The sequence below is a fragment of the Vanessa tameamea genome, chromosome 2 (assembly GCF_037043105.1).
Source record: "Vanessa tameamea isolate UH-Manoa-2023 chromosome 2, ilVanTame1 primary haplotype, whole genome shotgun sequence".
NCBI lineage: Eukaryota > Metazoa > Arthropoda > Insecta > Lepidoptera > Nymphalidae > Vanessa > Vanessa tameamea.
The window spans coordinates 9,893,515-9,917,296 of record NC_087310.1 but is presented as its reverse complement, the minus strand read 5'-3'; the positions used below and the strand labels follow the sequence as shown (position 1 = coordinate 9,917,296).

General features: G+C 31.3%; 3 protein-coding genes across 3 annotated transcripts in view; 1 reads left to right on the top strand and 2 right to left on the bottom strand.

Annotated features, from left to right (window-relative positions):
- Positions 1–23,782, bottom strand: part of LOC113402043 (5'-deoxynucleotidase HDDC2) — a 378,551-nt gene that overhangs the window by 284,059 nt on the left and 70,710 nt on the right. The window lies entirely within an intron of this gene.
- Positions 5,437–5,937, top strand: LOC135193538 (uncharacterized). Its single transcript, XM_064216445.1, has one exon. The coding sequence runs from the start codon at positions 5,437–5,439 to the stop codon at positions 5,935–5,937; it is 501 nt and encodes a 166-aa protein (XP_064072515.1).
- LOC135193534 (procyclic form-specific polypeptide B-alpha-like) lies at positions 17,168–17,503 on the bottom strand. Its single transcript, XM_064216432.1, has one exon. The coding sequence runs from the start codon at positions 17,501–17,503 to the stop codon at positions 17,168–17,170; it is 336 nt and encodes a 111-aa protein (XP_064072502.1).

Genomic DNA, 23,782 nt, shown 5'->3' with positions numbered 1-23,782 from the left:
GTTCAGGTCAGAACAATATGTAAAAAAAATAATTGTAATTTGCAGGACATTTTATTTTTGATTGGTCATATCTGATTGATGTTCAAAGGAATGGAATCAAAGGAAGGAATTATGGGAGTGCACTTGTCTTTGCGCACATACTTGTGCAATATAATATCTTCTATACAATTGGCTAGTCAGAAATGTATTTGGCCGTTGCTGAAATCGTTCAGGCGAACATCGTCATATATATATTTTTTTATTATAATAGTATTTCTTGCAGCACAATACAATCTTTATAGTCATTTTATATAATTTGTGTGATACGAGAATTTGCAAGGTTTATAAACCAAATAATTTATAAGTACATTTTACAATTCAAACATTTAGCGTCAAAGAAGATAGATGGGGGAACGAAAGCCGTGTGACGCGCGCTCGGAGACGAACATTTTTCACTTCACATTCAAATTACCGACTCACTTCATTTTGAATAATTTTTCTTACCAACTCGTACAAATATCAATATTTTAGTGTATATATATATTTCTATATAGTTTTGAAATATTACAAAAAAAAAACATTATTATTTATTACTACGTTAATATTGTCATTTGTTTCGTGTTTATTATAAATAGAGGAAAATGAAAATGAGGTCATTCGAGAGTGAACTATTCACCGTACAGAGGTCTATATAGTTACGACAAAAATGGCAAACACTCCTCAGTAGAAGTGTATTAAATACGTAGCGTACTAGTGTATAAAATATTATAAAAAAATATATACAGGTAAATTTCTTTTATCCACACCATCAAGTTTTATTTTAAAGACTCGCATAACAAAAAATATTATTCTAAGTACTTCTTCTTCTTAATAAAACATATTCGTGAAATGTTCGTTATGAAGCTCTGAGCTGACCCAAAATCGCATCTTAAAATATATTTTCAAAGAAATATAATTATTTTTTTTAATTCATAAGAATTTATGCTGCTGACCGTTTTAAAATGCAATCTAGATGATTTCTTGAAGTTTCATGAAAACTGCATCATAGCGCTACTTTGTATGCAAGAAGAACTTAAACTTTTTTCTCGCCCTAGCTGCTTGGCAAAAGCACTATAACATTTTTTTATATACAAAATCTCTTCTTCCGGCTGTTGAATATAGTTTTGGTTACTATAAAATTTCACAAAACTAAGTTTTTTTACCAATTCTTTCGGTTTCCTTACAAGTCAAAGCCAACCAGTACCATTAGAGCCCAGTATGGTTTTTTTTTTAAATATTAATTACGTTTATCAATATAAACAGGACTTGAACCACCATAGTCTCGGACCAGGTGTTTCTGAACACACAAACAAAGCATTCCCAGGATAAGCTGGCTTCTTTTTTTCGTATATCTATACCAACTCAACCAAATCATATATTAGTATTATGTAATCGTTGTTTATTTAAAATATTTTGTATATTATACAAGCTTAATTGCGGACACATGTTTGTAAACATAGTAATTATTTATTTAATTCATATAATTTTTCATTAAACCTTTTAATCGGCTTTGGAGAATAGAGTATTAACATAAAAAAAAACATGTTAACAATTATAAAGAATTTAAAGAGTTATAAATGACTACATAAAATACAAATGTATGAAATTACATTCAAAACTAAGGTTCATAACCCCGTTGCAACATTCGCCAACTCAAATTGAATTTAGAAGTTATTCGAAATTGTAAAGTCACGAATGAAGTGAGGTCGTTGCGAGTTATTGTTGTTGTTTTTTTTTATTTACTGATTGGAGAAATCGAGCCAAGACCGTCGATAACTTATTCCTAGAGCATAAATGATTTTCTCCGATAACTTGACACAGTAAACGTATTGGTTTAAGAATTACATTACAAATTTCAATGTAACGTACATTATCATGTTTACATGTTTTCGTTTATAAAATATTCGTACGTCGTCTGTTGACACATCTTATGAGATGTTTTGTATTTCGTTATTAGAAAATGTATACTTTGTCCTTTGGTTAATAATTATCTTTATCATAAGAAAATGTTTACCTATAGCACGAAATTTGTATACAGGTAAGTAAACAATTATTTTTTTTTATTACTATATAATTATTTTTTTTTAATTTATCTATGAAAAGCTCCATATTGCTGGCTGTCTAGCTCTGTATCAACTTCTCATCACACATTCTTCCGTCAAAAGTAATGCAAGTTGTATTGTTGTGATCCGGTTTGAAAGGTGGATATAAACAACATAAGGGATATAGCGTCTTAGTTCCCAAGATGGTGGCGCATTGGTGTAGTAAGGCATTGTTAATATCCTTGCGTTGCGTTGGCGTTGGTGACCTACCTACTTATTCGAAATAAAGAGTAAAGAAATGGTTTTGTAATAAAGCATTGATTTTTCATTTAATTTCTGAGGGAAGTTGAAATATAGAAACCTATAGGTACTTGGTTCAGCGACGGTTATGTAAGTATTTTTTCATAGTTACCTAGAACCGAGTTTAAAGCAAGCAAAGGCGAGCCCTTCGATGATGGATTCCGGATATTGATACAAAACAAATAATAGATGCTTTTCCTAAACATGTTTATTGGAATAGCTCTGGTAGTATATCAATCTGTAGGACGATATACATCAAACTTAGTCCATTGAGTCGTAGTAGTTAACCGTTTTCATACAAGTTACATATTTTGTCATGGCAAGCCTTTAAAATATTAAATATAAAACATTCAGGATCTTCCATAGATTAATTTTAGATGCAACCTTTGTTTGGAAATACTAAGGCGCACTGAGAACTGGTAACGATTTTAAGGTTACTTATAACAAAAAAAATAATAAAAATCATACATTTTTGGAACTAAGCTATCACTTATATTATAATAATCTTTTTAACTGCAACGGCTAATATCGATATATTTTTATAGTTGCTAATATACATTTATATATATTATACTGTGTAGCTATCTCAACAAATTCACAAAGTTTCTGAGTGAATGCGCTAGAGAAAACTCTTCGTAAAGTCGTAAAGATTTATGGATGTAGTTATCGTGACACAGGTATTTCTTTGCTACGAGAGATATTGACCATCGCATCTTACATCGTACATCTTTTTATCAAATTGTTATTCATTTTTGCTTTTGTTGCAATAAAAAATTATTACCGATTATTTTATTAAATATAATTATTGTTTGAACATCAATGTTTCGAAATTGACAAATATATAAAGTTAAAAATAAAACGATCATAACATGTATTTTATTATTATTTTATTTTAAAATGACTTCATATTTACAGACCATAAATATGAAGTCTTCTATTCTTCATGGGTCGTGGCTTTAATATTGGCTCAAAGATTAATACCAATACATACTATCAGATTCCTCGGATTCATTTTGATTTTCTACGGGTTCGGGTACTTAGACTGACTCAGGTTTTGGTGCTGGGACAACAATTGGATATGGATCGGGCTGAGGAATTAAAACAGGCTCTGGCTCATTTTCTACGGGTTCGGGTACTAAGACTGGCTCAGGTTTTGGTTCTGGGACAACAACTGGATATGGTTCGGGCTCAGGAACTAAAACAGGCTCTGGCTCATTTTCTACGGGTTCGGGTACTAAGACTGGCTCAGGTTTTGGTTCTGGGACAACAACTGGTAATGGATCGGGCTGAGGAATTAAAACAGGCTCTGGCTCATTTTCTACGGGTTCGGGTACTTAGACTGACTCAGGTTTTGGTGCTGGGACAACAATTGGATATGGATCGGGCTGAGGAATTAAAACAGGCTCTGGCTCATTTTCTACGGGTTCGGGTACTAAGACTGGCTCAGGTTTTGGTTCTGGGACAACAACTGGTAATGGATCGGGCTGAGGAATTAAAATAGGCTCTGGCTCATTTTCTACGGGTTCGGGTACTAAGACTGGCTCAGGTTTTGGTTCTGGAACCGAATCGGCATTGCTTGGACCATCAACATTAACTATAAGTTGTACCAGAGGCAAAGGATGAGCAATCGCCACAGCAACTAGCGCAATTAACGCAAATATCGTCTTCATGATTGGTAGACTGAAACAAAATTTACATTTTATTTTCAATTTACGTACTATTTTATACAATATCTTGTTTTATAAAACATGACTTAAGATTTTATATACTTACCGCTTTTCAACGTGCACTCTCACAAAACTGATCAAAAGTAAACATTTCGTGTCTATATATAATACTGAACTACAATTTTATTTATCTTATCATTTAACTTCTCACAATCAATATAAATAAATTATAATAAAATAAACGATTACCTGTCATATTTAGTCATAAAATTTACGATATTTAGTAATGGTAGGATTATAAAACCTATCTGAATAATACCTGCTGATATTATATTTACCGTAAAAAAAAAGATTCTCCGAATTTAGACTTTGTCATTGTTTATTGGGAACAATAATTTTAAATATAGTATACAAATATTTTGTTTATTAAGTTTTTTTAAAATTACTTGTCTGGGTTACTAGACAAGTAAAGTGTCTCGAGTGTTTTATGTTTTATCAATTTGGAGGTAAGACTTTGTGTTAGCGTGCTTGGGATAGAACCATCCACTCATCACTTATTCTGCTGCTAAAGAACACAAAGAAGTATTGTTGCGTTGAGTTAAAGAGTGAGTGAGCCAGTGTCATTACAGTCACAACGGAAACAACTTTTTTCTCTCTTATTAACTGATCGGCAGTAGAACATCTGATGAGTGGATTAACAAAAAGAGTGATCAACGAGGAAAGTTTATGTATATATTTTATACAAGTTCAGCTAGAACTTTGACAGCGTTTTCTAAACTTAGGATATTTATCAAAACAATGTTCTAGAAAATTGTACGTCTTTAAAAGTCCCACGGTGAAATATTCAATATCAAGTGTCAAGTTCAAAATCATCTTAAGTATACTGAGATTAACTATTTTCATCTATTATAGATTAGTTAAAAGAATTAGGATATTTGCGAAGCAATTTAATAAAACACGAGGTACTTATGTTTTAAGGTGATATACTTGTAAAAACGAATAAATATTTTTCATAAAATATATAATAGTTTCTTGCTAAGCATACTTTTTATTTTCTTTATTTCGCGGAGGCGGTACCGGTCGCTAGTTAAAAATAAAATTTTTTTTTTGCCTGACTGGGAATTGTACCGATACCGAGTATTTCTTTTGCCAATATATACATTATACCAAATTTATATGCAATTAAGCCGTTCAAGCCTATAGTCTGTTACTACGGGTAAGTACAAAAAAAAAAAAATTATAATATCTCATTAGCCAATTTTAGTCCAATGCTGCTCATATATCTCTCCAAATATGCGCCAAAACTCCTTTTGCAAAGCGCCAAAGCGCCTCGCCAAAGCGCCTTATGCACCCAATCGTTAACTTCTCCCGGTTCAGTTCACCTGAAACTCACGGGACTCGAATTCAAAATGTCTTTAATGGAACAACACTCGCGAGATTGTAATTTGGAAATTCAGTGTGTTCCTGAACATAAATCAGAAAACCTCTCGTCGATTGTACACCAGTTAGCCAGTGTAGTGTCATTTGATCTACACGATAATGATATAGTTAACTTTCACCGAGTAGCTAAGAGGAACACAGAATCTAAACGACCCCGTAGCATTATAGTTAAACTATCAACTCCACGTAAGCGCGATAACTTCTTAGCAGCTGTTAAAGTGTTTAATAAAAATAATCCTCAATCTAAGCTTAACTCATCACATTTGGGTATTGCCAGCGGCAAGGAACAAATTTATATTATGGAACATTTATCGCCGGATAATAAGCGCCTACATGCTGCTGCCCGTCTTGCAATTAAGGAAAAGAAGTATGAATACGTATGGATTAGAAGTGGTCGAATATTTGTACGAAGAAATGACACTTCTCCAGCTGTGTTGATAAAGAATTTTGATAGTTTAAAGCAGTTGTAGTATCTCTTTTCTGTTTTTTTTTTTTTTTCCAAGTTTTTGATTTTATGTTCTATTTATTGTCTTCTGTGTTTGTTATTAGTGCATGCATAACAATTTTTAATGTTTTGTTTTCGAGTTAAATGTGTTATATCAAAATGTAAGAGGCATAAGAACAAAAAGAGATGAAATGTATCAAGCAATTTTGCGCTCAAACTATGACATATTAGTTTTAGACATTCGAAACCTGGCTTAATGATACTGTGTTTAATTATGAATTTATCGACAAAAGATATCATGTTTACCGTCGCGATCGTTGTTCTACCTCATCGAATAGTACAAAAAAAGATGGAGGTGGAGTACTCATTGCAGTTAAAAACAAATTTCAAATTACTAGAAAATCAGAATGGGAATCAACTTGTGAAGATATATGGTTAACAATTCGTACTCATGATAATAACTTTATTTATATTTGTGCTGTATATATTCCACCTCCAACGGACTCAACATACATGAAAGCGCTTTTAACAAATTTGACTCATGTCAGACAAAGTTATATTAAAGAAGAGTCGCCTCTAATAGTATTAGGCGATTTTAATTTGCCGAATATTGGATGGGAACTGGATAGTGATACGTGTACATTAGCTCCAAAGTCATCTTTTAATCTTATTGAGAGTGATTTCGTGGATACTTTGACTTACTGTGATTTGTCGCAATATAATTCGGTTTTAAATTGTAACGGTCATATTCTAGACTTAGTACTATCGAATCCAGTCACTTACAGTTAAAGAATCTGATTTTAGTCTGGTTCCAATAGATCAATATCATCCATGTTTAATTTTACATCTTAACTATATAAGTGGTAGGCCTCAACCAAGAAAACGAATCCCTACCCTTAATTTTAAACGATGTGACTATGAATCAGTTAATAGTGAACTAATAAAAATTGACTGGGAAAAGGAATTCAGTAATGTTGCCTCAATTGATCAAGTTGTAGATATTTTTTATAACAAGATGCTTCCAATTATATATTCTCATACTTCTTTATCAAAAACTTATTCAAAACATTACCCTATCTGGTTTAATAGTAGTTTAATAAAAGCCTTAAAAGAAAAGGCTAAATATCATATGAAATATAAAAAATATCAAAATGAAATGGACAAATTAACGTTTCATCTGTTAAGACTACGATGTAGTACTTTAATTACGCATTGTTACAACAATTTTAAAAAAACAGCCGGCGATAATATTCGAAGGAATCCTTATTATTTTTGGCGTTACTGTAATACTAAAAGACAAAATTCTACCCAAATACCTAATCAAATGTATCTAGATGACGAAGTTGCTAATGGCAAACAAGAGATATGTAACTTATTCTTGAAATTCTTTCAATCTGTTTATATGAGTAAATATACAACATCTCCGGCTACAAATCTTTCAAATATCAATACTAATTACCTCAACGATACTATATCTGCATCATACGTTAAAATCACCAAAGAAGAGGTGCAAAAAGTCTTACTCTCACTTGATGTGGTTAAAAGTTGTGGCCCGGATATGATACCTCCTCTCTTTCTTAAAAACTGTGCCACAAATTTATCTCTTCCACTAGCATTCATTTTTAATTTATATTTAAACACTGGCGTTTTTCCGGACAAATGGAAGTTAGCTCATCTTACTCCTATACATAAAAAATGTGTGGTAAACAATGTTAGCAATTATAGGCCTATTTCAATTTTATCAACGTCTGCTAAAGTTTTTGAATCACTTATGTACAATAAATTATTATTTCTCCTAAAAAAACATATTCATCATAACCAACATGGATTTCTACCAAAAAAATCGACTACGACCAATTTAATTTCTTACACTATAGATATAGCAGAAGCCCTTGATAATAATAAAGAGATGCACGCTATTTACACTGATTTTAAAAAAGCGTTTGACTTAGTTAACCATGATTTACTTATTTCCAAACTCAACAACATGGGAATTCACGGCTCTTTATTAAGATGGTGTGAGTCGTACTTAAAAAAATCGATCGCAGTTAGTGTCGCTATTTGGAGTTAAGTCCGATATTCTTCACGTTCCATGTGGGGTTCCACAAGGTTCCCACTTGGGGCCTATATTTTTCTTAATATTTATAAACGATCTCAGTTATGTTATTAATTCTAAATTCAAATTTTACGCTGATGACCTAAAAGTATATCGTGTAATTAATGATGACAAAGATCCGTTGATATTACAAAAAGATCTCGAAAATATTGAACTATGGTGTAAAAACAATTTAATGGCGTTAAATACTGATAAATGTGTTTTTATCAGATTTTCAAGGAAAAAAAATGTAATTGATAAAACTTATTACATCAATAAATTTCCACTTAAACAAGTATATGTTATCAAAGATTTAGGTGTATTATTTGATCATACCCTATCTTTTCGTGATCATATTGACAGCATAATCAAAAGAGCTTCTAAACTATCAGGTTTCATAAATCGCCAAATGAAACTTTTTAATGATCCTCATCTAATTATTACGGTATATAACTCTTTGGTTCGAAGCATCATAGAATATTGCAGCACTGTTTGGAATCCTAGCTATAATATTCATTCAATGAGATTAGAATATACGGGTCATAGGTGTCAGACTTTGGATTCATATGAGTCTAGATTACAATTTTATCACATGAAGTCTCTGAGTGACCGTCGAAAATTTATTGACATATTATTTTTATATAAAATTATTCATAATTATATTGAGTCACCAAATCTGCTTGAGCGCCTTAAATTTAGTGTACACCGCCCCAGTAGTAGGCTACATAACAGAACCACCTTTAGTTTACCCAAATGTCGAACGAATATATTCCAACACGCGCCCTTGTATCGCATTTGTTCAACAATAAATGCCCACTTAAATGAGTGTGATATATTCTGTGGTTCTTTAGCCTCTTTTAAAAAACAAATTCTTACATTGTAAATATTTAGCTAAGTAGTTTTCTCTCTCTTATTTTATTATTGCAGTTGTATTATTATTTTTAGTTATATATTTTTATATAAATGCCTAGTTTCGCTTTAGTTATTTAAAATTTTGATTGTACACCACATGATACTTATATATATACGCATGCTGTGTTCATATCAAGAAAGTTTCAATCTATGTTCATGTTTATATTAAGTCCATGTTTATATTAAGTTTAACATTTTAAGGATTGTAACCAGTTTTATGAACCAATAAAAAAAAAAAACATAAGGGATATAGCGTCTTAGTTCCCAAGATGGTGGCGCAGTGGTGTAGTAAGGCATTGTTAATATTCTTGCGTTGCGTTGGCGTTGGTGACCTACCTACTTATTCGAAATAAAGAGTAAAGAAATGGTTTTGTAATAAAGCATTGATTTTTCATTTAATTTCTGAGGGAAGTTGAAATATAGAAACCTATAGGTACTTGGTTCAGCGACGGTTATGTAAGTATTTTTTCATAGTTACCTAGAACCGAGTTTAAAGCAAGCAAAGGCGAGCCCTTCGATGATGGATTCCGGATATTGATACAAAACAAATAATAGATGCTTTTCCTAAACATGTTTATTGGAATAGCTCTGGTAGTATATCAATCTGTAGGACGATATACATCAAACTTAGTCCATTGAGTCGTAGTAGTTAACCGTTTTCATACAAGTTACATATTTTGTCATGGCAAGCCTTTAAAATATTAAATATAAAACATTCAGGATCTTCCATAGATTAATTTTAGATGCAACCTTTGTTTGGAAATACTAAGGCGCACTGAGAACTGGTAACGATTTTAAGGTTACTTATAACAAAAAAAATAATAAAAATCATACATTTTTGGAACTAAGCTATCACTTATATTATAATAATCTTTTTAACTGCAACGGCTAATATCGATATATTTTTATAGTTGCTAATATACATTTATATATATTATACTGTGTAGCTATCTCAACAAATTCACAAAGTTTCTGAGTGAATGCGCTAGAGAAAACTCTTCGTAAAGTCGTAAAGATTTATGGATGTAGTTATCGTGACACAGGTATTTCTTTGCTACGAGAGATATTGACCATCGCATCTTACATCGTACATCTTTTTATCAAATTGTTATTCATTTTTGCTTTTGTTGCAATAAAAAATTATTACCGATTATTTTATTAAATATAATTATTGTTTGAACATCAATGTTTCGAAATTGACAAATATATAAAGTTAAAAATAAAACGATCATAACATGTATTTTATAAATTATTTTATTTTAAAATGACTTCATATTTACAGACCATAAATATGAAGTCTTCTATTCTTCATGGGTCGTGGCTTTAATATTGGCTCAAAGATTAATACCAATACATACTATCAGATTCCTCGGATTCATTTTGATTTTCTACGGGTTCGGGTACTTAGACTGACTCAGGTTTTGGTGCTGGGACAACAATTGGATATGGATCGGGCTGAGGAATTAAAACAGGCTCTGGCTCATTTTCTACGGGTTCGGGTACTAAGACTGGCTCAGGTTTTGGTTCTGGGACAACAACTGGTAATGGATCGGGCTGAGGAATTAAAATAGGCTCTGGCTCATTTTCTACGGGTTCGGGTACTAAGACTGGCTCAGGTTTTGGTTCTGGAACAGAATCGGCATTGCTTGGACCATCAACATTAACTATAAGTTGTACCAGAGGCAAAGGATGAGCAATCGCCACAGCAACTAGCGCAATTAACGCAAATATCGTCTTCATGATTGGTAGACTGAAACAAAATTTACATTTTATTTTCAATTTACGTACTATTTTATACAATATCTTGTTTTATAAAACATGACTTAAGATTTTATATACTTACCGCTTTTCAACGTGCACTCTCACAAAACTGATCAAAAGTAAACATTTCGTGTCTATATATAATACTGAACTACAATTTTATTTATCTTATCATTTAACTTCTCACAATCAATATAAATAAATTATAATAAAATAAACGATTACCTGTCATATTTAGTCATAAAATTTACGATATTTAGTAATGGTAGGATTATAAAACCTATCTGAATAATACCTGCTGATATTATATTTACCGTAAAAAAAAAGATTCTCCGAATTTAGACTTTGTCATTGTTTATTGGAAACAATAATTTATATAGTATACAAATATTTTGTTTATTAAGTTTTTTTAAAATTACTTGTCTGGGTTACTAGACAAGTAAAGTGTCTCGAGTGTTTTATGTTTTATCAATTTGGAGGTAAGACTTTGTGTTAGCGTGCTTGGGATAGAACCATCCACTCATCACTTATTCTGCTGCTAAAGAACACAAAGAAGTATTGTTGCGTTGAGTTAAAGAGTGAGTGAGCCAGTGTCATTACAGTCACAACGGAAACAACTTTTTTCTCTCTTATTAACTGATCGGCAGTAGAACATCTGATGAGTGGATTAACAAAAAGAGTGATCAACGAGGAAAGTTTATGTATATATTTTATACAAAATAGCTGAATTTTGACAGCGTTTTCTAAACTTAGGATATTTATCAAAACAATGTTCTAGAAAATTGTACGTCTTTAAAAGTCCCACGGTGAAATATTCAATATCAAGTGTCAAGTTCAAAATCATCTTAAGTATACTCAGATTAACTATTTTCATCTATTATAGATTAGTTAAAAGAATTAGGATATTTGCGAAGCAATTTAATAAAACACGAGGTACTTATATTACTTACTTTAAGGTGATATACTTGTAAAAACGAATAAATATTTTTCATAAAATATATAATAGTTTCTTGCTAAGCATACTTTTCATTTTCTTTATTTCGCGGAGGCGGTACCGGTCGCTAGTTAAAAATAAAATATTTTTTTTGCCTAACTGGGAATTGTACCGATACCGAGTATTTCTTTTGCCAATATATACATTATACCAAATTTATATGCAATTAAGCCGGTCGAGCCTTTAGTCTGTTACTACGTGTAAGTACAAAAAAAAACAAAATTATAATATCTCATTACCCAATTTTAGTCCAATGCTGCTCATATATCTCTCCAAATATGCGCCAAAACTCCTTTTGCAAAACGCCAAAGCGCCTCGCCAAAGCGCCTTTTGCACCCAATCGTTAACTTCTCCCGGTTCAGTTCACCTGAAACCCAAAAATGAAATGTTCCCTGAATCACTTTAGGTATAGTGCCACTGTATACGAAAATGATCTCTTTATAAATATTTTGTAACATAAATTATCAATTACTAATGTAAGAGTATGTCAGAGCTAATAATTAAATAGAAATAGCCGTATTAGTTCCAGAGTAGAACGGAGCCGCTCTTGCTCCGCCCCTGGCTAACCTCAATGACAATATAAAACCTACTAGCAAGCACTTAGAGTCTGCTTATGAAGCCAAAAAATATATTGTTTTTAAATGTCACAATAACAAATGAATCTCCTTTTATCATTAAGACAATTTGATTGAATTTCAGCGAAGGAAGGAGGCGATGTTATGCCTAAAATAGCGAAAACGAGTATTTTAAGCTCACAAAATAATGATTCGTATTTATTGAAAGTAATAAGCCTCTTAATAACAAGTGTGATTAATATTTTGCATTACTTGTGAATAAGCGATTAAAATTCCGATATATCCTAATCGTCGAATCAAATTCTGTTAAATTTTTTAAACATTCAAGATTACAAGATTCAATGACATTATTAACTTATTTATAAAAGATAAATATAATTATTATGAGCGTACCGTAGAAGATAGACGCTTACTATTGCGGATTTTTCCGTAGGATTTTTGAAGACCTATAATTTTCTTGTAGGTATATTGTTTTGATGTATCTCTTAAGGTTTAGCGAGCGTTAACATACAAACGTACGATTGCGTACGTACGTACAGCCATTTTGTACGAAATGTTTTCGAATTATATGTATATACAAACCTTCTTTGTTTATCGTTCTTTCTATCGACGAAAACGGTAACTTCGATGAGAGGCTTAGAAGAAGAAACCTAACATATAGCTTCAAACAGACTGCGGTTTTGTTTTAACGTATTTATAGATAGATTACAAAAAAAATATTTCAAATAATTCAAAAATAGTAACGCCTTATTATGGTTAAGCTTATAATTTAATTTATCAATTTTAGAATACGTATCAGCAAATATCGTAGGATCTAGAATGAAAATATACTTTATCAAGTAGGATTTTACTAGCAGCGACTGTATTTAACCGACAAGAAACACAGTAATTACTCTTTTCCAACATTTGAAATACAAAGTTATGTTAGTCAATAACAATTATATGAATTAAAAAAGAAAATTAAATAAAGTAAGTTTACTTAGTGGTAGGGCTTTGTGCAAGCTTGTCTTTGTAGGTACCACAAACTGTTCTGATATTCTACCGCTAAACAAGAGTACTCAGTATTGTTGTGTTCCGGTTTGAAGGGTGAGTGAGCCAGTGTAACTACAGGCACAAGGAACATAACATCTTAGTTCCCAAGGTTGGTGGCGTATTGGCTATGTAAGGAATGGTCAATATTTCTTACAGCACAATTGTCTATGGGCGGTGGTGATCACTTACCATCAGGTGGCCCATATACTCGTCCGTCTCGGCCATATACCTATGCCATAAAAAAGTAAATATATAAATGTTTGTTTTTATATCCTAAATGAAAAAGCTGTAGACGTAGGTTCTAACAAAGCTTAATAAAGCCATCTTACCGCAATCCGTTGGTATCATAAGACCCTAATAAAGAAAGTTTTCCTGTAAGCCGCATCTATTAATACCATTAACATTTACAAGGTCCATAACCCGCATGCCAAACTAATTCACAAGAAATAAAACACTACCAAAGAGGGTTGGCGTTCATCCACCGGATGGCCATAAAATTATGCGAAATCATTTTTTTCCTATGTATTAAAACACGCCACACTGACCTCGAATAAAATAAGATAAAAACAAGAAAATGATGTCTGATAGGAAAAATAAAAAGGTAAACTATTTAAGCGTAATGCCTTTTATAACATATTCGAATAGCAGAAAGGGAAACAAACCTTAGATTTACATATTCCATACGATTCGCTAATAATTCTGCAGTACTGTGCAATACAAACAGTTCTTGATTAATATATAGTTGTTTACATATATACCTATACATATATTCCACTTAACTACTTACTATAATTACTTTAATTTTACCGCAGTGATTTCCATAGTTTTATTAATTTAAAATATTAACATTTAGAACGTGATGCTGTCTGATAAAAGTTGCGAGACATTAAAATAACGTTGTTTAAAAAATAAAATTCCCAGACACTGACAACGAGATGTGGAGATGAAATTATAATTTAAAAAAAAACTTACCAACTCGTACAAATATCAATATTTTAGTGTATATATATATTTCTACATAGTTTTGAACTATTAGAAAAAAATATATATTATTTATTACTACGTTAATATTGTCATTTGTTTCGTGTTTATTATAAATAGAGGAAAATGAAAATGAGGTCATTCGAGAGTGAACTATTCACCGTACAGAGGTCTATATAGTTACGACAAAAATGGCAAACACTACTCAGTAGTAGTGTATAAAATACGTAGCGTACTAGTGTATAAAATATTATAAAAAAATATATACAGGTACATTTCTTTATCCACATTATCAAGTTTTCTTTTAAAGACTCGCATAACAAAAAATATTATTCTAAGTACTTCTTCTTCTTAATAAAACATATTCGTGAAATGTTCGTTATGAAGCTCTGAGCTGACCCAAAATCGCATCTGAAAATATATTTTCAAAGAAAATTAATTATTTTTTTTAATTCATAAGAATTTATGCTGTTGACCGTTTTAAAATGCAATCTAGATGATTTCTTGAAGTTTCATGAAAACTGCATCATAGCGCTACTTTGTATGCAAGAAGAACTTAAACTTTTTTCTCGCCCTAGCTGCTTGGCAAAAGCACTATAACATTTTTTTATATACAAAATCTCTTCTTCCGGCTGTTGAATATAGTTTTGGTTACTATAAAATTTCACAAAACTAAGTTTTTTTACCAATTCTTTCGGTTTCCGTACAAGTCAAAGCCAACCAGTATCATTAGAGCCCAGTATGGTTTTTTTTTTGAATATTAATTACGTTTATCAATATAAACAGGACTTGAACCACCATAGTCTCGGACCAGGTGGTTCTGAACACACAAACAAAGCATTCCCAGGATAAGCTGGCTTCTTTTTTTCGTATATCTATACTAACTCAACCAAATCATATATTAGTATTATGTAATCGTTGTTTATTTAAAATATTTTGTATATTATACAAGCTTAATTGCGGACACATGTTTGTAAACATAGTAATTATTTATTTAATTCATATATTTTTTCATTAAACCTTTTAATCGGCTTTGGAGAATAGAGTATTAACATAAAAAAAAACATGTTAACAATTATAAAGAATTTAAAGAGTTATAAATGACTACATAAAATACAAAAGTATGAAATTACATTCAAAACTAAGGTTCATAACCCCGTTGCAACATTCGCCAACTCAAATTGAATTTAGAAGTTATTCGAAATTGTAAAGTCACGAATGAAGTGAGGTCGTTGCGAGTTATTGTTGTTGTTTTTTTTATTTACTGATTGGAGAAATCGAGCCAAGACCGTCGATAACTTATTCCTAGAGCATAAATGATTTTCTCCGATAACTTGACACAGTAAACGTATTGGTTTAAGAATTACATTACAAATTTCAATGTAACGTACATTATCATGTTTACATGTTTTCGTTTATAAAATATTCGTACGTCGTCTGTTGACACATCTTATGAGATGTTTTGTATTTCGTTATTAGAAAATGTATACTTTGTCCTTTGGTTAATAATTATCTTTATCATAAGAAAATGTTTACCTATAGCACGAAATTTGTATACAGGTAAGTAAACAATTAATTTTTTTTATTACTATATAATTTATTTGTTTTTTAAATTTATCAATGAAAAGCTCCATATTGCTGGCTGTCTAGCTCTGTATCAACTTCTCATCACACATTCTTCCGTCAAAAGTAATGCAAGTTGTATTGTTGTGATCCGGTTTGAAAGGTGGATATAAACAACATAAGGGATATAGCGTCTTAGTTCCCAAGATGGTGGCGCATTGGTGTAGTAAGGCATTGTTAATATTCTTGCGTTGCGTTGGCGTTGGTGACCTACCTACTTATTCGAAATAAAGAGTAAAGAAATGGTTTTGTAATAAAGCATTGATTTTTCATTTAATTTCTGAGGGAAGTTGAAATATAGAAACCTATAGGTACTTGGTTCAGCGACGGTTATGTAAGTATTTTTTCATAGTTACCTAGAACCGAGTTTAAAGCAAGCAAAGGCGAGCCCTTCGATGATGGATTCCGGATATTGATACAAAACAAATAATAGATGCTTTTGCTAAACATGTTTATTGGAATAGCTCTGGTAGTATATCAATCTGTAGGACGATATACATCAAACTTAGTCCATTGAGTCGTAGTAGTTAACCGTTTTCGTACAAGTTACATATTTTGTCATGGCAAGCCTTTAAAATATTAAATATAAAACATTCAGGATCTTCCATAGATTAATTTTAGATGCAACCTTTGTTTGGAAATACTAAGGCGCACTGAGAACTGGTAACGATTTTAAGGTTACTTATAACAAAAAAAATAATAAAAATCATACATTTTTGGAACTAAGCTATCACTTATATTATAATAATCTTTTTAACTGCAACGGCTAATATCGATATATTTTTATAGTTGCTAATATACATTTATATATATTATACTGTGTAGCTATCTCAACAAATTCACAAAGTTTCTGAGTGAATGCGCTAGAGAAAACTCTTCGTAAAGTCGTAAAGATTTATGGATGTAGTTATCGTGACACAGGTATTTCTTTGCTACGAGAGATATTGACCATCGCATCTTACATCGTACATCTTTTTATCAAATTGTTATTCATTTTTGCTTTTGTTGCAATAAAAAATGATTACCGATTATTTTATTAAATATAATTATTGTTTGAACATCAATGTTTCGAAATTGACAAATATATAAAGTTAAAAATAAAACGATCATAACATGTATTTTATAAATTATTTTATTTTAAAATGACTTCATATTTACAGACCATAAATATGAAGTCTTCTATTCTTCATGGGTCGTGGCTTTAATATTGGCTCAAAGATTAATACCAATACATACTATCAGATTCCTCGGATTCATTTTGATTTTCTACGGGTTCGGGTACTTAGACTGACTCAGGTTTTGGTGCTGGGACAACAATTGGATATGGATCGGGCTGAGGAATTAAAACAGGCTCTGGCTCATTTTCTACGGGTTCGGGTACTAAGACTGGCTCAGGTTTTGGTTCTGGGACAACAACTGGTAATGGATCGGGCTGAGGAATTAAAACAGGCTCTGGCTCATTTTCTACGGGTTCGGGTACTAAGACTGGCTCAGGTTTTGGTTCTGGAACAGAATCGGCATTGCTTGGACCATCAACATTAACTATAAGTTGTACCAGAGGCAAAGGATGAGCAATCGCCACAGCAACTAGCGCAATTAACGCAAATATCGTCTTCATGATTGGTAGACTGAAACAAAATTTACATTTTATTTTCAATTTACGTACTATTTTATACAATATCTTGTTTTATAAAACATGACTTAAGATTTTATATACTTACCGCTTTTCAACGTGCACTCTCACAAAACTGATCAAAAGTAAACATTTCGTGTCTATATATAATACTGAACTACAATTTTATTTATCTTATCATTTAACTTCTCACAATCAATATAAATAAATTATAATAAAATAAACGATTACCTGTCATATTTAGTCATAAAATTTACGATATTTAGTAATGGTAGGATTATAAAACCTATCTGAATAATACCTGCTGATATTATATTTACCGTAAAAAAAAAGATTCTCCGAATTTAGACTTTGTCATTGTTTATTGGAAACAATAATTTATATAGTATACAAATATTTTGTTTATTAAGTTTTTTTAAAATTACTTGTCTGGGTTACTAGACAAGTAAAGTGTCTCGAGTGTTTTATGTTTTATCAATTTGGAGGTAAGACTTTGTGTTAGCGTGCTTGGGATAGAACCATCCACTCATCACTTATTCTGCTGCTAAAGAACACAAAGAAGTATTGTTGCGTTGAGTTAAAGAGTGAGTGAGCCAGTGTTATTACAGTCACAACGGAAACAACTTTTTTCTCTCTTATTAACTGATCGGCAGTAGAACATCTGATGAGTGGATTAACAAAAAGAGTGATCAACGAGGAAAGTTTATGTATATATTTTATACAAAATAGCTGAACTTTGACAGCGTTTTCTAAACTTAGGATATTTATCAAAACAATGTTCTAGAAAATTGTACGTCTTTAAAAGTCCCACGGTGAAATATTCAATATCAAGTGTCAAGTTCAAAATCATCTTAAGTATACTCAGATTAACTATTTTCATCTATTATAGATTAGTTAAAAGAATTAGGATATTTGCGAAGCAATTTAATAAAACACGAGGTACTTATGTTTTAAGGTGATATACTTGTAAAAACGAATAAATATTTTTCATAAAATATATAATAGTTTCTTGCTAAGCATACTTTTCATTTTCTTTATTTCGCGGAGGCGGTACCGGTCGCTAGTTAAAAATAAAATATTTTTTTTTGCCTGACTGGGAATTGTACCGATACCGAGTATTTCTTTTGCCAATATATACATTATACCAAATTTATATGCAATTAAGCCGTTCGAGCCTTTAGTCTGTTACTACGTGTAAGTACAAAAAAAAACAAAATTATAATATCTCATTAGCCAATTTTAGTCCAATGCTGCTCATATATCTCTCCAAATATGCGCCAAAACTCCTTTTGCAAAGCGCCAAAGCGCCTCGCCAAAGCGCCTTATGCACCCAATCGTTAACTTCTCCCGGTTCAGTTCACCTGAAACCCAAACATTGCTCGATGTACAATATTTATTGTAGGTATTATATTATACGACATCATTTATAAACTGGTAAATGAGTCACAATAACGTTAGGTGGTAGAAATTAGTAACGTCTTATCAACCAGCCATCAAAAATGAAATGTTCCCTGAATCACTTTAGGTATAGTGCCACTGTATACGAAAATGATCTCTTTATAAATATTTTGTAACAAAAAATTATCAATTACTAATTTACGAGTATGTCAGAGCTAATAATTAAATAGAAATAGCCGTATTAGTTCCAGAGTAGAACGGAGCCGCTCTTGCTCCGCCCCTGGCTAACCTCAATGACAATATAAAACCCACTAGCAAGCACTTAGAGTCTGCTTATGAAGCCAAAAAATATATTGTTTTTAAATGTCACAATAACAAATGAATTTCCTTTTATCATTAAGACAATTTGATTGAATTTCAGCGAAGGAAGGAGGCGATGTTATGCCTAAAATAGCGAAAACGAGTATTTTAAACTCACAAAATAATGATTCGTATTTATTGAAAGTAATAAGCCTCTTAATAACAAGTGTGATTAATATTTTGCATTACTTGTGAATGAGCGATTAAAATTCCGCTATATAGTAATCGTCGAATCAAATTCTGTTAAATTTTTTAAACATTCAAGATGACAAGATTCAATGACATTATTTACTTATTTATAAAAGATAAATATAATTATTATGAGTGTACCGTAGAAGATAGACGCTTACTATTGCGGATTTTTCCGTAGGATTTTTGAAGACCTATAATTTTCTTGTAGGTATATTGTTTTGATGTATCTCTTAAGGTTTAGCGAGCGTTAACATACAAACGTACGATTGCGTACGTACGTACAGCCATTTTGTACGAAATGTTTTCGAATTATATGTATATACAAACCTTCTTTGTTTATCGTTCTTTCTATCGACGAAAACGGTAACTTCGATGAGAGGCTTAGAAGAAGAAACCTAACATATAGCTTCAAACAGACTGCGGTTTTGTTTTAACGTATTTATAGATAGATTACAAAAAAAATATTTCAAATAATTCAAAAATAGTAACGCCTTATTATGGTTAAGCTTATAATTTAATTTATCAATTTTAGAATACGTATCAGCAAATATCGTAGGATCTAGAATGAAAATATACTTTATCAAGTAGGATTTTACTAGCAGCGACTGTATTTAACCGACAAGAAACACAGTAATTACTCTTTTCCAACATTTGAAATACAAAGTTATGTTAGTCAATAACAATTATATGAATTAAAAAAGAAAATTAAATAAAGTAAGTTTACTTAGTGGTAGGGCTTTGTGCAAGCTTGTCTTTGTAGGTACCACAAACTGTTCTGATATTCTACCGCTAAACAAGAGTACTCAGTATTGTTGTGTTCCGGTTTGAAGGGTGAGTGAGCCAGTGTAACTACAGGCACAAGGAACATAACATCTTAGTTCCCAAGGTTGGTGGCGTATTGGCTATGTAAGGAATGGTCAATATTTCTTACAGCACAATTGTCTATGGGCGGTGGTGATCACTTACCATCAGGTGGCCCATATACTCGTCCGTCTCGGCCATATACCTATGCCATAAAAAAGTAAATATATAAATGTTTGTTTTTATATCCTAAATGAAAAAGCTGTAGACGTAGGTTCTAACAAAGCTTAATAAAGCCATCTTACCGCAATCCGTTGGTATCATAAGACCCTAATAAAGAAAGTTTTCCTGTAAGCCGCATCTATTAATACCATTAACATTTACAAGGTCCATAACCCGCATGCCAAACTAATTCACAAGAAATAAAACACTACCAAAGAGGGTTGGCGTTCATCCACCGGATGGCCATAAAATTATGCGAAATCATTTTTTTCCTATGTATTAAAACACGCCACACTGACCTCGAATAAAATAAGATAAAAACAAGAAAATGATGTCTGATAGGAAAAATAAAAAGGTAAACTATTTAAGCGTAATGCCTTTTATAACATATTCGAATAGCAGAAAGGGAAACAAACCTTAGATTTACATATTCCATACGATTCGCTAATAATTCTGCAGTACTGTGCAATACAAACAGTTCTTGATTAATATATAGTTGTTTACATATATACCTATACATATATTCCACTTAACTACTTACTATAATTACTTTAATTTTACCGCAGTGATTTCCATAGTTTTATTAATTTAAAATATTAACATTTAGAACGTGATGCTGTCTGATAAAAGTTGCGAGACATTAAAATAACGTTGTTTAAAAAATAAAATTCCCAGACACTGACAACGAGATGTGGAGATGAAATTATAATTTAAAAAAAAACTTACCAACTCGTACAAATATCAATATTTTAGTGTATATATATATTTCTACATAGTTTTGAACTATTAGAAAAAAATATATATTATTTATTACTACGTTAATATTGTCATTTGTTTCGTGTTTATTATAAATAGAGGAAAATGAAAATGAGGTCATTCGAGAGTGAACTATTCACCGTACAGAGGTCTATATAGTTACGACAAAAATGGCAAACACTACTCAGTAGTAGTGTATAAAATACGTAGCGTACTAGTGTATAAAATATTATAAAAAAATATATACAGGTACATTTCTTTATCCACATTATCAAGTTTTCTTTTAAAGACTCGCATAACAAAAAATATTATTCTAAGTACTTCTTCTTCTTAATAAAACATATTCGTGAAATGTTCGTTATGAAGCTCTGAGCTGACCCAAAATCGCATCTGAAAATATATTTTCAAAGAAAATTAATTATTTTTTTTAATTCATAAGAATTTATGCTGTTGACCGTTTTAAAATGCAATCTAGATGATTTCTTGAAGTTTCATGAAAACTGCATCATAGCGCTACTTTGTATGCAAGAAGAACTTAAACTTTTTTCTCGCCCTAGCTGCTTGGCAAAAGCACTATAACATTTTTTTATATACAAAATCTCTTCTTCCGGCTGTTGAATATAGTTTTGGTTACTATAAAATTTCACAAAACTAAGTTTTTTTACCAATTCTTTCGGTTTCCGTACAAGTCAAAGCCAACCAGTATCATTAGAGCCCAGTATGGTTTTTTTTTTGAATATTAATTACGTTTATCAATATAAACAGGACTTGAACCACCATAGTCTCGGACCAGGTGGTTCTGAACACACAAACAAAGCATTCCCAGGATAAGCTGGCTTCTTTTTTTCGTATATCTATACTAACTCAACCAAATCATATATTAGTATTATGTAATCGTTGTTTATTTAAAATATTTTGTATATTATACAAGCTTAATTGCGGACACATGTTTGTAAACATAGTAATTATTTATTTAATTCATATATTTTTTCATTAAACCTTTTAATCGGCTTTGGAGAATAGAGTATTAACATAAAAAAAAACATGTTAACAATTATAAAGAATTTAAAGAGTTATAAATGACTACATAAAATACAAAAGTATGAAATTACATTCAAAACTAAGGTTCATAACCCCGTTGCAACATTCGCCAACTCAAATTGAATTTAGAAGTTATTCGAAATTGTAAAGTCACGAATGAAGTGAGGTCGTTGCGAGTTATTGTTGTTGTTTTTTTTATTTACTGATTGGAGAAATCGAGCCAAGACCGTCGATAACTTATTCCTAGAGCATAAATGATTTTCTCCGATAACTTGACACAGTAAACGTATTGGTTTAAGAATTACATTACAAATTTCAATGTAACGTACATTATCATGTTTACATGTTTTCGTTTATAAAATATTCGTACGTCGTCTGTTGACACATCTTATGAGATGTTTTGTATTTCGTTATTAGAAAATGTATACTTTGTCCTTTGGTTAATAATTATCTTTATCATAAGAAAATGTTTACCTATAGCACGAAATTTGTATACAGGTAAGTAAACAATTAATTTTTTTTATTACTATATAATTTATTTGTTTTTTAAATTTATCAATGAAAAGCTCCATATTGCTGGCTGTCTAGCTCTGTATCAACTTCTCATCACACATTCTTCCGTCAAAAGTAATGCAAGTTGTATTGTTGTGATCCGGTTTGAAAGGTGGATATAAACAACATAAGGGATATAGCGTCTTAGTTCCCAAGATGGTGGCGCATTGGTGTAGTAAGGCATTGTTAATATTCTTGCGTTGCGTTGGCGTTGGTGACCTACCTACTTATTCGAAATAAAGAGTAAAGAAATGGTTTTGTAATAAAGCATTGATTTTTCATTTAATTTCTGAGGGAAGTTGAAATATAGAAACCTATAGGTACTTGGTTCAGCGACGGTTATGTAAGTATTTTTTCATAGTTACCTAGAACCGAGTTTAAAGCAAGCAAAGGCGAGCCCTTCGATGATGGATTCCGGATATTGATACAAAACAAATAATAGATGCTTTTGCTAAACATGTTTATTGGAATAGCTCTGGTAGTATATCAATCTGTAGGACGATATACATCAAACTTAGTCCATTGAGTCGTAGTAGTTAACCGTTTTCGTACAAGTTACATATTTTGTCATGGCAAGCCTTTAAAATATTAAATATAAAACATTCAGGATCTTCCATAGATTAATTTTAGATGCAACCTTTGTTTGGAAATACTAAGGCGCACTGAGAACTGGTAACGATTTTAAGGTTACTTATAACAAAAAAAATAATAAAAATCATACATTTTTGGAACTAAGCTATCACTTATATTATAATAATCTTTTTAACTGCAACGGCTAATATCGATATATTTTTATAGTTGCTAATATACATTTATATATATTATACTGTGTAGCTATCTCAACAAATTCACAAAGTTTCTGAGTGAATGCGCTAGAGAAAACTCTTCGTAAAGTCGTAAAGATTTATGGATGTAGTTATCGTGACACAGGTATTTCTTTGC